This window comes from Ammospiza nelsoni, chromosome 5, assembly GCF_027579445.1.
Source record: "Ammospiza nelsoni isolate bAmmNel1 chromosome 5, bAmmNel1.pri, whole genome shotgun sequence".
NCBI lineage: Eukaryota > Metazoa > Chordata > Aves > Passeriformes > Passerellidae > Ammospiza > Ammospiza nelsoni.
The window spans coordinates 45,221,144-45,236,726 of record NC_080637.1 but is presented as its reverse complement, the minus strand read 5'-3'; the positions used below and the strand labels follow the sequence as shown (position 1 = coordinate 45,236,726).

The 15,583-nt window shown below is 35.7% G+C and overlaps 1 protein-coding gene across 1 annotated transcript in view; it reads right to left on the bottom strand.

Annotated features, from left to right (window-relative positions):
* CFAP54 (cilia and flagella associated protein 54) overlaps positions 1-15,583 on the bottom strand; it is a 101,211-nt gene that overhangs the window by 61,253 nt on the left and 24,375 nt on the right. The window contains exons 17-25 of the mRNA XM_059472565.1: positions 14,997-15,125; positions 13,391-13,538; positions 12,519-12,596; positions 12,316-12,437; positions 8,914-9,087; positions 6,522-6,614; positions 3,976-4,161; positions 2,896-3,038; positions 717-864 (exon numbers count right to left, since the gene is read on the bottom strand). Of these exons, the coding sequence (XP_059328548.1) occupies positions 717-864; positions 2,896-3,038; positions 3,976-4,161; positions 6,522-6,614; positions 8,914-9,087; positions 12,316-12,437; positions 12,519-12,596; positions 13,391-13,538; positions 14,997-15,125 (1,221 nt within the window). The remainder of the gene's footprint in view (positions 1-716; positions 865-2,895; positions 3,039-3,975; positions 4,162-6,521; positions 6,615-8,913; positions 9,088-12,315; positions 12,438-12,518; positions 12,597-13,390; positions 13,539-14,996; positions 15,126-15,583) is intronic.

Here is a 15,583-nt window from a genome sequence, read left to right as displayed (position 1 = left end):
CCTCAAAGTATGTGCAGTGGAAATTTCACATGCTAGCCTCTCAGAATCGGTGCGGGAAGGATAAATCCTTCCCTTCCCTTCAAGTTATCTGTTGCAGTCCTTGCAAGTGAGAGTTTATTTTGTAAAGTCACAGAGTAATCAACTGCTCACATTTTTTACAAGTACTTCAGCAAAGAAATAAATAGAATAGGAATGCAGTAAAACAGGAGGCAAATTTGACTATCCAAATAAAAAAGAAAGGGTGTTTTTTGTCATTAACATGCCATTATACTATAAAAAACCACTGAAATAAAATATTACTATATTAAAACCATGAAACCCTGTTAGAAGTCACATTTTAATTTAAAAACATGTATTACATAGCATAAATGTTGAAAATTTTGAAAATTCAAGGTAGATCTTTAGGGGACAAAAATAACTTTTATTATACTTCTTTCTTATATTATAGTCTACCACCACTGAAGTCAAGAAAAATCCTTCCTCAGTAGGAATCAGGGCGCTTTGGTTATGCAATAACTCATTCAGAAACCATCATTCCAGCAGGATGTAAATAACCAACAGCTTCTGAAATACTTCAGAAAAAAAGGCCATGTAACCCACAGAAAATGGATTCTGTAAATAGGATTAGTTGATTGCCACATCTATCTTACAATGATGAAATTCAGCTGATGAAAAAGTAAAATCAAATCCAGTATATTATTTTAAACCACACCTACTTGCTCCTTATAGAATATCTCATTGGAACAGATGGAATCACAGAAGAGTGCTCCTTCCATGACATTAATGTCAGAAACAGCAAATATATTCCTCAAAAAGAGGTGCAAGGCAATAGGAGAAGTCTGAGATACAGCTTCAAAATGTAACCTACAAAATACAAAAGCAAAAGAACAGTAAAAGCATGTTAATTATGATCCAGATCTTGCATGCCTGACACTGTATTATAATAAAATGAAGCCTTTAATTTTAAAATTATGGACAAAATAGATTACATTATAACTTCTTCTATAAATAAGACCTACATATAAAACTGAAAAAATTGCTTAAAACTGCTAAATTAAAAGGTAAATAAATAAAAATATTACTTCTTTTTAAATTGCTATCCACTTTCTACTAATCTAAGACAATTTTTCCTTATTTGCATAATCTAATCCAGTGAAACTAATTTTGAACTGTCTGAAAGCTTCATATGGTACAGCTTATTTGTTTTCACTGTTGCCTTTTACACATTTTTCTTCTGTATTCTGACAATGACACACACACAGTTGTGAAGTCCATTGCTAAGTATTATTAACAGACTCCTTTTCAACACTTATGTCTTGTATTACAAGTCTCAAAAGAATCTCTTCTCTTTTGCCTGCTTTTCTCTCAAGATATTTTTTGGGGTTTTTTTTCCCCTTCCCTGGGGACAGAGGAGCATTTGTACTTGCTGTATTTTTTAAATATTTTTGTTACAGGAAAAAGCCTATGATTTTGAAGTAAAAGAAATAAATTCCTTCTTCTCCTCGATTGTATTTCCTGAAAGAGACTGAAACTCGAGAAGTAAGATCAAATAGACACATTCACTCACTTGACATTACCAGGATACCACTACCAGGGCTTCTAGCTGGAAAAACAGGTTTCCTTTCCTTCAGGCTCCCTCTGCTGTCCCTTTAGAGAGTCCAATTTCCTACCTACTGCTCAGTAAACCTGAAACTGCCTGATACCGCAGCCGCGAGAATCTTCCATGTTAATTTAAAAAAAAAATAAATAAAGGGGGAGTGGGGGGCTTGGCCAGAAAATTAAAATTTCCAGAACTGCTTTGCACAGTTGTGCTTAAAACGTTCTGTCTTCACCTGATTTATCTGAAAATAGACTTATTACAATGTTATCTCTAGAGCTGGATGTGTTAAAAAATTACTTATGAAAAGATACTAATGACAAAAAAAATGCAAACAAACAGCACAATGACTATTCCTGCTTTGTTGCCTGGCCAGGGATAGATTAAAAAAACCCACACGGTCATGAAATAGAATATGTACTGATTTTCTGGCAGCATCAATGCAGCCCATAGACTGTAAATCCCAAGTGCTGCTATGGTTATGGCATGTAACATCAAGACCCTTGGTGCATTTGTATGCCTGGTCTCACACATGTGGTGGCACTTGAAGGGCAGACACGGAAGTTGATTATTTGTATTCAGCTATATTGGATGTTAGTTTTTCTGCAGTAATAGATGTGAAATATTATAAGAAAAATAGTTTTATATATAAGTCAGCTATTTATGATTTGATAATGAACTATCTTTTATCTGGGAATAAATTCAGTTTTGATGTATTTCTGAATCTGGATCTATTGAATTTCAGTAAATGTAACCACAAAATTTCTAGCTGGGTGATGAAAAACTTCTATAATTATGGTTAAACATTTGAATTTTTTATAAAATAATTCATTTTAAATATCTCTAAAGACTTTTAGCATATGCAAAGATTATTGACACACTATGTAGCTATCCCAAAACAGAATTAGCAACAATTTACCTGTTTTGGTTGGTGTTCTTGACAAATTGTTCACAATTTGTGAGATCTATTGCTCTCTTAATTGGAAAGTCAAGCACCCAGCGCATATGATACATTTTGCATATGAAAATGCATCACACAAAACTAGTACCCACTTTGGAAATGTTTCACAATTATCTTAAGAAAACAGCCATTACAAAGAATTAGGTGTGTAAATGTTAGCAGTGCCTTAAATAACAAAAATCCTCTGCTAATTATAAACCCTTTTTCCAGAACATATTTCACATACAAGCCTGAACAAAATTCCACAACTTGAAACTCTTCTAAATAAAATGTGCACATCTATAATAAAAGAAATATAAATAATTAATTATTATTTTAATTTTGTTTTACCAATTACCTTTTTGCAGAAATAGTGAAATTGCTACTTGCAGAAATTACAGCTGCATTGGGAGGCTGCGGAGAAGTATCTGAAACAAAGTAATCCCACATTGGTGAAAATGTTGCTCTGGCTAATCTGAAGTTGCCCATCTGATAGGCTACCTACAAAAAAAAAAACCAAACAGTGAGTTGATGTGCTCATGGAATAACCAAGCCAGACAAAATTACAGGATCAATAAGGTTTAAAAACTCCCCACAACATTGTAAATTGTAAATTTACAATTTCTCTAAGAATATCCCAACACAGTTGAATAAAACACATGCAGCAATAATTGGATTTTACTATTATTAGTGTGGTTCAGATTCAGCATCAGAGAAAGCAGAGGGGTTCTTTGACTGCTGACCAATGCTCTAACAGTCCTGTGTGGAGAACTTTACAGGTATTGTGCTGCAGTTCTTGAAGGCATATAAATTCATTTAGGTTCACTTTTCTTTTGCTAATACTGCAGAATGCCCTTCTGCTCTGAATAACAGGATATAAACTAAGCCAAATAAACAGGCATAAATTCACATGGATACATCTTACACTGGAATATTTTGGGAAAGCTTTTAACTGTTCCCCGTGATCTATCTATAGGGCTAGAAAATTTCACTTTTCTCTGTGTCACAATCTGTTTTAAATATGCTTTTGTAAGAACACAAAATTGTAATTATCTGCCAACCTTCGTGGTCTTTCACAAGATACTACAAAACTAATTTCAATATGAAAATGGTTGGCTTTGATATCTGCTAAGTTCAATAACATTTTTATTCCATAAAAGAAAAAAGTTAAATGCAGACTGTAAAACAGAGATGGTTTTACAGAGACGGAAAGGACTATCTGAGTCCTTTCCACTTAACCTGACATTTTTAATAATTTTGAATTAAGAATGAACTTACTTAGCTATACCATTTTTATGTTAAAATTGTGATTTGTGCTTATCAAGCTTTCATCAAGAAGGTCTCAAGCTGGTACCAGATGCAGTTTTAGAACAACCACTGAAAACAAATAATTACAACAAAATGAAAGTGGGTGTCCATTATCGTATTCTAACCCTACCTGAGTTAGGTATGCTCGAACAGTAGTAGCAGAAAGTGGTGGGTAGGCAAGGATTGGCTTAGTCATTTGCCCAATGGCATCTCCAATAAGTTTTCCATCTGAAGAATATGCTGCCACAGCAAATATGTATTTCTCATTGGCATCTAACCCTTGGACTTCGAAGAGAATTTTCCCATCCGCCAGTATCTACCAATAAAAATGTTTTTCTAGTTAGACTCACTGTACATACCAAAAACAAATCTCAAATTCTAAATGTTAATTATTAAACAAACTATTTAATGGTCCTGGATGCAACCAAAGTACAATCCAGATTAATAGGAGGTAATGTACTAGATTCTTGTACTAAATTCTTGAAAACAATGAGAAAACAACGAAATGATAGGTGAAAAAAAGGATCAGTTTTCTCTGGAATGCTGATGTGTACACAGAGCACATAACCTAAGACAACAGTTAAGTACCAGGACCTGATGTTTTTCTAAGATACTTGTGTCCATTTGAACATTCACATAGTGATTGTCCATGCTTGCAGTCACTGAGCTGAAACACTCTGTCCCTGAGCTGTGATAAAGACCATACTGTTCTCCTTCATACATGTCTCCTTCTTGTATCAGACAGAGGCAGAGATACCTCTGGCTCTTTTCAGCACCACTAACAGCACTTTGGAGTCTGTGAAGCAAACAACATACTTTCAAGATCTCCATTTTTCCTTCAAGTAATTGTATACCTGCACTTTAACATCATGGCTCACTCCAAAGAGGATTTTCCACCTCCCTCTCTGTGACCAAGGTGACCTACACAAGGAAGATTTAAAGACTTCAAGGGTCTTGAAAAAAGAAACAAGTGCCAGAGATGGAATGATAATATGAGAATTGACATCATCATAACACAGTATCAACACAACGCTCTTTTTCAAACAGTCTGTCCTACATAAGGACACCTCTGAACAACAGAAATCCCTTCAGGACGCTGGGGCTGAATCCTGAACGAGCAAACCAGAAATAAGTGAACAGTCTGCAATATCCCTTTATGATGAGTTGATAGATCATTCTATCCTCAGGAACTCTGAACTTTTTTATTGAAGTCAGAAGATAGAGACTTTGTCTGCAGATAAGCATTTTGCAAAAGCATATCCTAAAGCAAACAGAAGTTCCATTGCAGAGGTGTATGGTTAACCTTAGGTCTGTGTGACCCCAGTGCCTGTCAGAGCTAAGATGGTCAGTGGCTTGGATGGACTGCAGCAAATTCACAGAAAAAACAGCTGGCAGCGGGGTGAAAGTCACCTCTCAAACACTTAATTCACCTTACAGGGGATGGAATATTGAAACTAACTTGCTAAACATCACAGGAAGCTTGGTTTTGTGGATTTCATGACAGAGTATCAGGAATAGCATCAAAGCCTCTACTGCCAGCACCTACACACACCTACTCTTCTGATACACTTTCCTTTAAGGAGAGGAGCCAGGGGAACTAAGGGCACAGATTCCCTCTCCATCACCAAACACAAGTCTATCAGTGCTAGTATGGAGCTTGCTTACAAAGCCAGGAAAGCCTGAAACACCAGGCACAAGATGTTGATATCATTCTTCTGTCACAAAGCACAGGGCAATTCTTCTGCCCTGCAAAGAAAAGAACTCTTAATAAAGATTTCCAGATACAAAAATGATCACTGAGGTGATCGATGAGGTGTTAGACTACAGAAGCTGAAGAGGACATGCTGAAGCTTTCTTGCTCCTTTCTTTAATTACAAAATGCACAGTATTTGGATGGTTCATTGTTGTCATAAATGAGGAAAATGCAATAGCAGGGATGAGTGAATGAAAACCAGAACTTTCTCAGTCTGTGCAGAAACACCACAATGTGATACAATGGAAAAAAAACCTACCTAAAAATGCAAAACCAAACCAACCAACCAACAAAGAAAAAAATCCAAAAACGTAAAGGTCAAATTGTAATGAACAAATAATGTAGAAGTACCAAGACAGTCAACATGATCAGTCATAAGTAATTAAAGATGTGTGGGATGATTCACCACACCACATGCTCACAGAATGAAAGGGAAAGAGCATGAACCTAGAAATAAACTGTGTCTGAATGAAGCTTATTGAAAAAATTATATTACCATGCTGCCAGCATTACGTAAGGCAATGTCTTGTTTGGAAGAAATAGTTGATAGAAGTTACACAATTAAGAAGAACGAATTTTTATCTGTTTAGAATTTCTTTTTTTGAGTTCCCGGAAAGAGTAGTGTCTGGAGCACACTCTAAAAATACTTAATATACTTCCTTTTACTTTTACATTTCTTAGATATCACCCAAATAAATAGTTAAAACAAGGTACAGATTTGCTTAAATCTTGAAGCTTTTGAGTAATTTATTTTCTTATTCAAAAAAGATTCCTGGAAGTTTTTTGGTGTAAAGATAGAAGAGTTTGTCAAAGGCTCAACCAGTTACATGACTTTTAAAAATGTGTCAGATAGAAAGATTTAGAGAGTTGGATTTTTTAACAGGAAGAGAGAATTAACTAAACAAGTTTTACCTCTGTCTTACCTGTTCTCCTGAATTCTGAAGTTTATTACTATTTAACCTTACTTTCGTATTACTTCCTCCTGCTACACAGCCCAAAATACAGTACCATGAAACCTTTGAAGAAAATGAGAACAAAATTAATTGATGCACAGTATTATTTCCAATTTTTACCTAATGTAGAATGGACAAATTTTGTGAAAACAGTCTCTGCAAAAAAACTTGGCTTAGTTATAAAAAAGTATAGTCTAACTGCACAAAAAATATCAATTAATTTATTTAGCTGGAAAACTAGATATACTACTAGTGGCAATAAAAACAGATGATCCTCCAGCATCCTAACCCTACCTTGAGTTACCCTCTTCCTCCAAGCTATCCCAAAGCACAGACTCTACAGGTCACAGATTTAAAGTCACCTAGATCCATTATTCATCCTTGATCCATTATTATCCCTGCAATGGTATTCTTCTAAAGTTGGCAATGGGTTCCAATTTAGCAAACTACTTGAGGACAGATCCTTAAAATCAGGCAAAAGAGATGCAGGTATGACATACCTTCCTTCTGTTGTGTCAGTTGCAGAGCTCAGCTTCCCGTCAGCAACCCTGCTGAGGCTGCACTTGACCTCACTGCCAGACATCAATGAAGGTACTGAAGAGCATCAGTCCCAAGAGTGAGCTCTGAGAGACTTCACTCAGCACCATCCTCTACCTGGACATGGAGCCATGGACTACAACTCTGCCTGTGTCCATCAGCCAATTCCTTATCCACTGAATGACAATTCACCCATCAAATCCATGTCCTTTCTGTCTGGAGATCAGCCATGTCATGTGGGACTGTACCAAAGGCCTGACAGAAGTCTAAATGATGACGTTTGTTGGTGTTTCCCTATTGACTGTTTTTCACAAGGTGTTATTGAAATGGAAGAGACTATTTTCAGCAAAGGAGCCTTAAGATCTGAAAATCTCACAGGTATTTTGACTCCTAGTACAGGAATTATGTATGTTGAATTAAATGAGGCACACATTTATCCTAAGAAACTAATTAAATATTAAGCATTCAGTTAATAACTTCTACATTAAAAAAAGACCTTTCCTGTCTGCTCAACAACTCTGTGTTAGCTTTAGCAAAAAAATGTCTTCTAGACTATCGTGGCTCAAATTATAAGAATAATAATCACACTTCGCCATCTAGTGGCCCAAGATGCTGCATTCACCCTCCTGTATCAAACAAAATTACTTTGGAACACATACTAAAACAAATGAACTACCAAACTTTTAAGTTTGGGATTTTTAAATTTTATTTTAGATTCAGTAAGAACAGAAACGGTAAACTTTTCCCGATTCAAACTGTTTGAAATTTACTGATTAAACTGCAATAAAACTGCAGGTTATGAAAAAACTGTTCACAGAAATATTCTTACCACTATTAGTAAGATTTGAACTTCTACTGGGCATATACACATGATTATTTTGAAGAAGCTTGCAAAATCACTATGAAAATTTCTCACTCAAGAAAACTGCCGCTAGTAAATTCTTCATACTTCAGCCTGTTTGAATCCCTTCCGGACAAGGGAAGAAGAGAGAATAAGGTGATTTAGAGTAGTCAGAAGGGATTTAGTAAGGGCAAATCAGGGCTGACCACCATGACTGGCCTCTGTGATAAAATTACTTGATTAGCAAAGGAAGGGAGAGAAGTAGATGCCATTTGCTTTTCAAACTAGTGCATGGTAGGAGAAGGAAAAACAAAAGATCTAACTTGAAACAAGGGAGACTCCAACTGTACATAAGAAAAAGTTTTCTATGGACATGTTGCCCTTTTGGAACACACTTTCCAGAGAAGCTGTCTCCATTCTTGGAAGTTTTGAGAACTGACAGCATAAAGCTCTGAGCAAAGTGTTTTAGTCTCACAGCCAACCCTCCTTTGAGCAGAAGGCTGAACAAGAGACCTCTCCTAATATCACCTATGATCTACATAGACCTGTGACACTACATGTTCAACAGAAAGTGGATTATTTCCAGCTGAACTGAGTCATTTCAACACTTCATTAACAGAGATTTTTGCATCACATGATGCAACAGTCTTGTCTCTCTTCAGAGGGTAACTAGGAGTATGTCAACCCCTAAGCAAGAAAATTTGCTTTTGATAAGTGGAATAAGTAAGTATTAGACAACAGAAGCACCAAGGGACATAATGCATGAGATTAAGAAAGTGTCATGCAAATGTGAAGATCAAAACAGTGAGTCACAGAGGAAAACTGACTCACAGAGGAAAAAAAAAAAGGGATACTTAATTAAGTCAGAATAACATAATCCTCTCAGGAACAAAGAAAAATGTGTTGGTATAGCACTGTTGAAACAACTTTTTCTCTTGTGTATGATTTAGCTATTTCTTATGCAGTCATCATGAAAAACATTACCTGAATATCTGAATCAAATGGGGCTGGTTTAAATGTCATGGAGCAATGTGATCTGGAAAGTAACAGAGGAGGAGGAGGAGTCCTGCTTTTTTTCCTGCCGCTCATAGCTTCTTTGAGACTGCGATACAATGCACTTTGTTCAGCTTCAACTTGCTCAATTAAAGTTAGTGCTTCCTAAGATTGAAATGAAAACAAATGGAAAACTATAAAAATATAACAGACAGATTTAAATTTTATACATTGTTTTCAAATTGTCATAGAAAATTTCACTGCTATGTAGAAAACTTGCAAAAGCTTTTCCTATTATCCTACATCCTAAATGAGGATGAATGGTACTTTGTGTAAGCTTATATACACAGATTAATTTCATAATTAGAGAATGCTATGAAAGAAGCATATCCAATTTTGGAAGAACCTATAGGAAATAAGTTAGTGATCACATATAATATTGATAAACAATTATTGCCAGCCAGTGGTTAACTCTAACAAGAAACAAAAAAGATATCAACTCCTATTTAGGAGAGAGCTGGAAACCTAATCTGTGGAATTTCTAGAGGAGCTGTAGAAGCAGTTGTACTGAATTTTTTGTACTTCAGAAACAGAGGGAAAAAATAAAGTCTACAAATAAAGAAAAAGGAATGTGGGTCCATAAAAGGTAGGGCTAAACCATTTTTCCCTTGGTTAACTGTAGACAGCTGAAAGCTGACTGACAGTCAGGTGTCAAAGATGTGGAAACATTCTGAATACAGTGATTATGAGGCCATTTGGTTGGAGATCAAGGCTACACTTTTTTCTTACTTGACTGAATAGCAAATTGTTAGGTTTCTTCACCTTGAGGTCACTGCCAGTTCAAGAGAAACTTGGCAATCTAATATTAAGAACTTAGTACTTTGCATCTTTACTTGTGGCAGCTGTTCAGTGCATATCAAAGCCAAAAAGGCCAACTCACAGAGATGAACAAGAATTACATTTTGTGTAGAGACAAGAAATGACATATTCCTACAACTAGAAATTTTATTTGACACCTTTTAGTACCCTACACTGGACCAAGGACTTAGGCTGAGCTGAGTCTGAAAGATGAAATGAAAAAAAAATTCCAAGGTATTGGTAATTCAGTGACAATCCTATAATCTTGCACCTTAACAGTTCCTTGTTTCTGTCCTCATACATTTAGAAAACTACACCAAAGGGGGTCAGATCACAGACTAAGCATGGAATCACATGTCCAAAAATTCTGAAAATATTTCAGGTTTATGGTGAAATGAGTGAAACAGGGAGCTCAGATTTAATAGAGCCTTTTACACAGCTAATAATTTTCACAGCTCTACCACTCCACCTCATTCTCTCACCCTTTAGATTAGGGTTACATCCACCCTAGTGAGACACTACAGGAAAGATATAAGATAAAGAACAAGATACAGAGTAACTCTTCCCATCACACAGGATTCACCATTCAGCTTGTGCAATCAGCAGTTTGAACCTTCATTGCTTCCTTAAAAGCTATACTTCTCCATGGTAAGCAGCCCTATGACACATTTTTTAATTAAAAGTATCGTGGACTCATTCTAGTCTGAAGATATATTTCTGATTAGTGCAAGGGTGAAAATGCTCCCAGCTTGAATAAAGATGGTGTTGTGACTGAGAGTGGTACTGCATGACCTGTACTTCAGTAATTGTAGAACTTGGAAGATAACAAATGTGGCAGTGTTGCAAGATGAGCAAGAATCATCTTGTTGAGGAAGCCAAATGTCACCATAAAAACCTCAAATGCTTGACCTGTGATCAAAGACATTTGATCCCTGACTCTGTCACAGACTTGCACCATGATATTAACTTAATCACATAAATTCAATACTCCAACTGGCCAATGAGAACTACCAGTGTATCCAATTCTGTAAAAACCTGGCTGTCCAACTAGATATATAGGACAGGAAAAAATAATTAAACAGCTGTGAAAGAAATAATTAAAATGCCAAGCAGCTCATTAAGCAGTTTGATACAATTGAGTAAACACATATGACTCAGAAGCTTCCATATCTACTCAGTTGTTTACTGCATGAGAAATGGTTATTTGTATGCTTCTCAAAATAAAATAAACTGCTTCCTATTTTGCTACACAACAAAAACAGATTTGTAGCATATTGTGCTGATTACAGGAGAAAAGACCAGATGATGCAATTCTATCTAAAAGTCTGCAATACAAAAAAAGCAAAAGCATGAAAATAAAAGTATGGATTTGCTGCTTGTTATGTGTTCACCATCCACCTCGAGCAGGAAAATTATTGAACATATAATTAAATATTTCATCATAAAACAAATATCAGAAGAGATCATGCTAAGTTTGCCCTGACAAAATGAATTCTGATATTTTCTGCCAATTGTATGCAGATATATTATATTTTTTTATCTACATATTTCTTGGTGAAAAGTGCACAGAAGCAAAAGATAGTGAAGGTCAGTGTAAGAGCTCGGTAAATGTTTGTTTGGGATAACCAGATACTTCTTGGGAAATGCCTGTAAGCCTTCACTGGTGATTTCAGTTACAATTTGCATACCATATCACAACATCTGACACAAATTTTCATAAATAACACATATTTTAAAAATATATGAGAGATATTTTTAATGTATGCATTTTCTGATCCAGTTTTTGCATTCTTCTGATGTAATAAATACATGTATAACTTATCATGCTTCCAAATTTGTGGCACTAAAAAGAAAAACAACTTCTAGTAACCTTGTTTAAAATACTCTTTCCTATAGTGAAAATTGCAGGTTCTGATATCCGTTTTACAGATATTCTTTTACAGGCTATAAAGAAATTTCAATGGTAATTTTCATGGACAGATGCTGGCACAAGTGTCAACAGAAATACTCTCACTGATTTCAAGAGAGTGAAATGAACACAGGAAGACTCTGCTTTTAGCTCCAATAGATTCCAAAACCCCAATATCTAAACTGTTTTTTTAGAAAGAATAAAATGAAGACCATGTCATCATCACCAGCTAAAGTATTCCAAGACTTGGAGATAAGGAAAAAGAACAACGTCCAAGGATACAGTATGGAAAGCTGAATGACATTTTGGCAACGTCTAGGTTTGTAACTGCAAAGTCCAGGAGATACAGTACAGAAGAAGAGATCTTATCTACTCTCAGGTTTCCTGGAATTTGCATGTATGCACAAAATTTGGGGATGTGCTCTTTTCTTGTTTTAAGGTCACTTTATTCTTTGAAACTCCTCAGGAAAAAGACTGACAATAGAAGTTAAAAACACACTATGACTCTCAAGTTCCTTCCATTTTTCTTGTTTTTATAAGAAGTAGTATTATGTGTCTTACTTACACAGAACATTAAAAACTGTGCTAATGGTAAAGAAGTTCTATCATAACATTTTTCTTATTACCTCCAGTAGCTGCCTTTGGGAAGTAGTACTTAAGTCTTTGGGAAACTTCTGAGCAGCCTTTTGCATCAAAAAGATTGCTCTGGATAGCTTATTCCTTTTAATTTTTTTCATTATAAGTTCCTCTAGAAAAGAGATATTTTAAGACATTTATAAAACTGTGGCAGTAATTTATTGTAGTTCTAAAATCTTAAGTAATGCCTTACCTGATAAGTATTGGAAATCTTCAATATTCTTCTCCTGAGATTTACTAGACTTAGGACTTCTGTGAACAACTCGAGCACCTGTGTGGGAAGGAAATACTGAGTTATTTTGATAGTGCTATTGCAAAAAATTGAGGGAGATGTTAATATGCAGTCTTATGGCAATGCTCTGCTCCATCTCACATTCATTTTTTTGGTTCAAGTAGAATTTCTTGTACAGATCATACCACTAAAAATATTCCACCCTCCTGCCTAACATCTTTAGTAGTTATATTAACACCACAGAAAGAGAGAGGTTTTGCTTGATCACAGGGAGCAGGGCACAGTGTAGCTCTTCAGTTTCAAACTAATACTAGTTTTTAATTTAAAAAAAACAAAACAACGCTAAGAATGAAAGAACAAACAGTTTTTTTCAGAAGCCATTTGGCAAGAGTGGAGTATCTGCTGACATACAGAGACACCTTCACAGGAGTAGAAGTTCAAATAACAAAGAGAATTGAATAAAATATTCAAGTCATTCTCTAGAGAGAAAATTAGCATGACAGAAAAAAAATTTGCAGAACATTTTTCTTTACGGGCATTGTAAAAGTTAATATTATAACTAAAATACAATAACCTACTGTCTAGGAACACAATCTATTAGTTGCAGCAAAGTTTAACTCCCATTGGTTGAGTAGAAGTTGCAGACTAGTATAATGTAAATCTAAATTCTGCAAATTTAATACATTATTTCTGTCTATATGTGGTGTACAAACTGCCCAACATCAGCTCCTCTCCAGAAAGCAGGTACTCCTTTATTTTTTAGTACTACAGAATATATTAGCAAAAAGTATTCTAATCAAGTTATAAATATTATTTATTTTACCGAAGCCTACCTTGTGCAATTTTAAGAAGTTTCACAGCTACTCGATGTTGGGCCTGAATGAGCTCCAAGTGTAAATCTCCCACAAAACCATTATCTGTTCCTGTTTTATCATCACCACATCCCAAAACAGAATTCAAATTCTGATCATTTGAGTCCACCTAATAAATAGGAAGTAGCAATTAAGCAATTACAAACTTCCACTACTTAGCTTACTACATTTTTCCTCATACTGATATTATTTCAATAAACTAACAAACATTGAAATTTGTCATATTTGTGTAATATGCAGTCAAGCAAGAAAGCATGGAAAGGAGAGTGACTAGAGAGAGAGCATGGAAAATGGACAAAGAGAACTAGACAAAATCTGACAATCAGTAGCAAACTGGATCAATAATAAAGACAAAACTGCAAAAACTTGAGGAGGAATAGAATTAAAGTGAATAGTGCAGAAGGCAATCTCACCCCTAAGGAGCTGCAGCTGTACTAATACCCAAAGATTAGGAACAGGCCTGCCTTTAATAGGCCACAGCTGTGTCCAGTAATGATGAGTGTTACAAAGGGGTGGGTTAGCTGGATGAGGAGAGAGTTGGAGCTTGTTGTCTCTACTGAGAAGTCAGTACTGTAAGGAGGTGCCCATGAGAAATCGCTGAGAAATCGCTGACTTTTCCAATAAGATGGCAACAAAAGCTATCTTTTACTGTGTTACTAATGCAGAGAACAAATACCATATTGATATTGAATGAAAATATTTGGAAAATATGAACTCACATCAAGAACAAAAATTGATTTTAATAATAACCAGTTGCAAGCAATAAATATAAAAAAGCATTCTCTTCTTATTAAGCAATCAATTTATCATCATTATTTCAAATGGAAATGTTAAAGGAAGCCTAAAGGAGTTCATAGTTTATTATTGAAAGAGAAAAGTGTCCTTTTAACTTGTGTTGACTTTGGCTTAGGCGAGTTAAGTTGTCTTTATAGTAGCTGCTATGGAGTAGTGGTTTGGATTTGTGCTGGAAATAGTGTTGATACCATCAGGGATGTCTTCATTACTGATGAGCAGTGCTCGCACAGCACCAAGGCTGTGACGGCACTGCTTCTCACACCACCCCACCAGAGAGGAGGCTGAGGAGGCACAACCAGGGCAGGTGATCCCACTGACCAAAGGGATGTTCCAGCCCCTAGAGCACCACGGGCAGTACATGAACCTCAGGGAAGGAGGATGGGGCGGCAGTTCGAGTGATAGCATTTGTCTTCCCAAGCACCCAAGCTACAGGTGATGGGGACTGGCTGAACTCCTGCCTGCCTGTGGGAAGTGGTGAAGTAATTCCTTGTTTTGCTTTCTCCATTAAACTGGCCTTATCTCAGCCCATGAGTTTTATGGCTTTTACTTTTTCCCCAGGGCACTGTGAGGGGCTCAGTTGCCAGCTGGGGTTAAACCACAACACTAATACACAGATGTATTTTTTCTATTCGCTTCTTACATGGGCCAGGAAGATGAGGTACATTTGGTAGTGCTAATATTTCTAAGTATGAAGAAAATATGAGGTCTGTGCCATCAAAATACAATATATTACTGATAGATTTTGTGCAGTGTAGCTTTCTGTGAACTTTACCTTTGTACAGCAGCCGTCAAATACTGACTTTCCATCTGGTAAAATGGTCGTTAACCGAGATGTGTTCATGTCATTAATTGCTTTTTCAAGAACTTCATAAGCAATCTGTAATTGTTCTGTAGGTGTTTTCTGAAATGAAACCCCATATAAACACATTTCCTTAGATAACATTAAAAGTTATAATATAGATGACAAAAGTAATGTGTTTTTCTTTTCAGCTGTTGAAGTTTGAAACTGTCAGACAATCTTTACACAGGTACTCTCTCCCCATACCTTCATATACTAATATTAATATTTTAAATTTCAAGTGGGACTGATTTACCTTCAGCTCAAAAAAAAAAATTATGCAGAATTAGCTTATAGCGGCATGAAACTGAACTTAACAAATTAAATTGAAATAATAGCATTTGCAGTTTTTCAATAGTCCACTCAACACTACTAAGAAAACAGTTTTTTCAAGAAACACCACCTTCAAGTAGACTGTCACTGAACTAAACCCTGTCCATGTGTGTAAGTATTAAGACGTATGACTGACAACACTCCTGAATCTTCAGGCTAACACATATCTTTTTTTCTTAATATGCTTT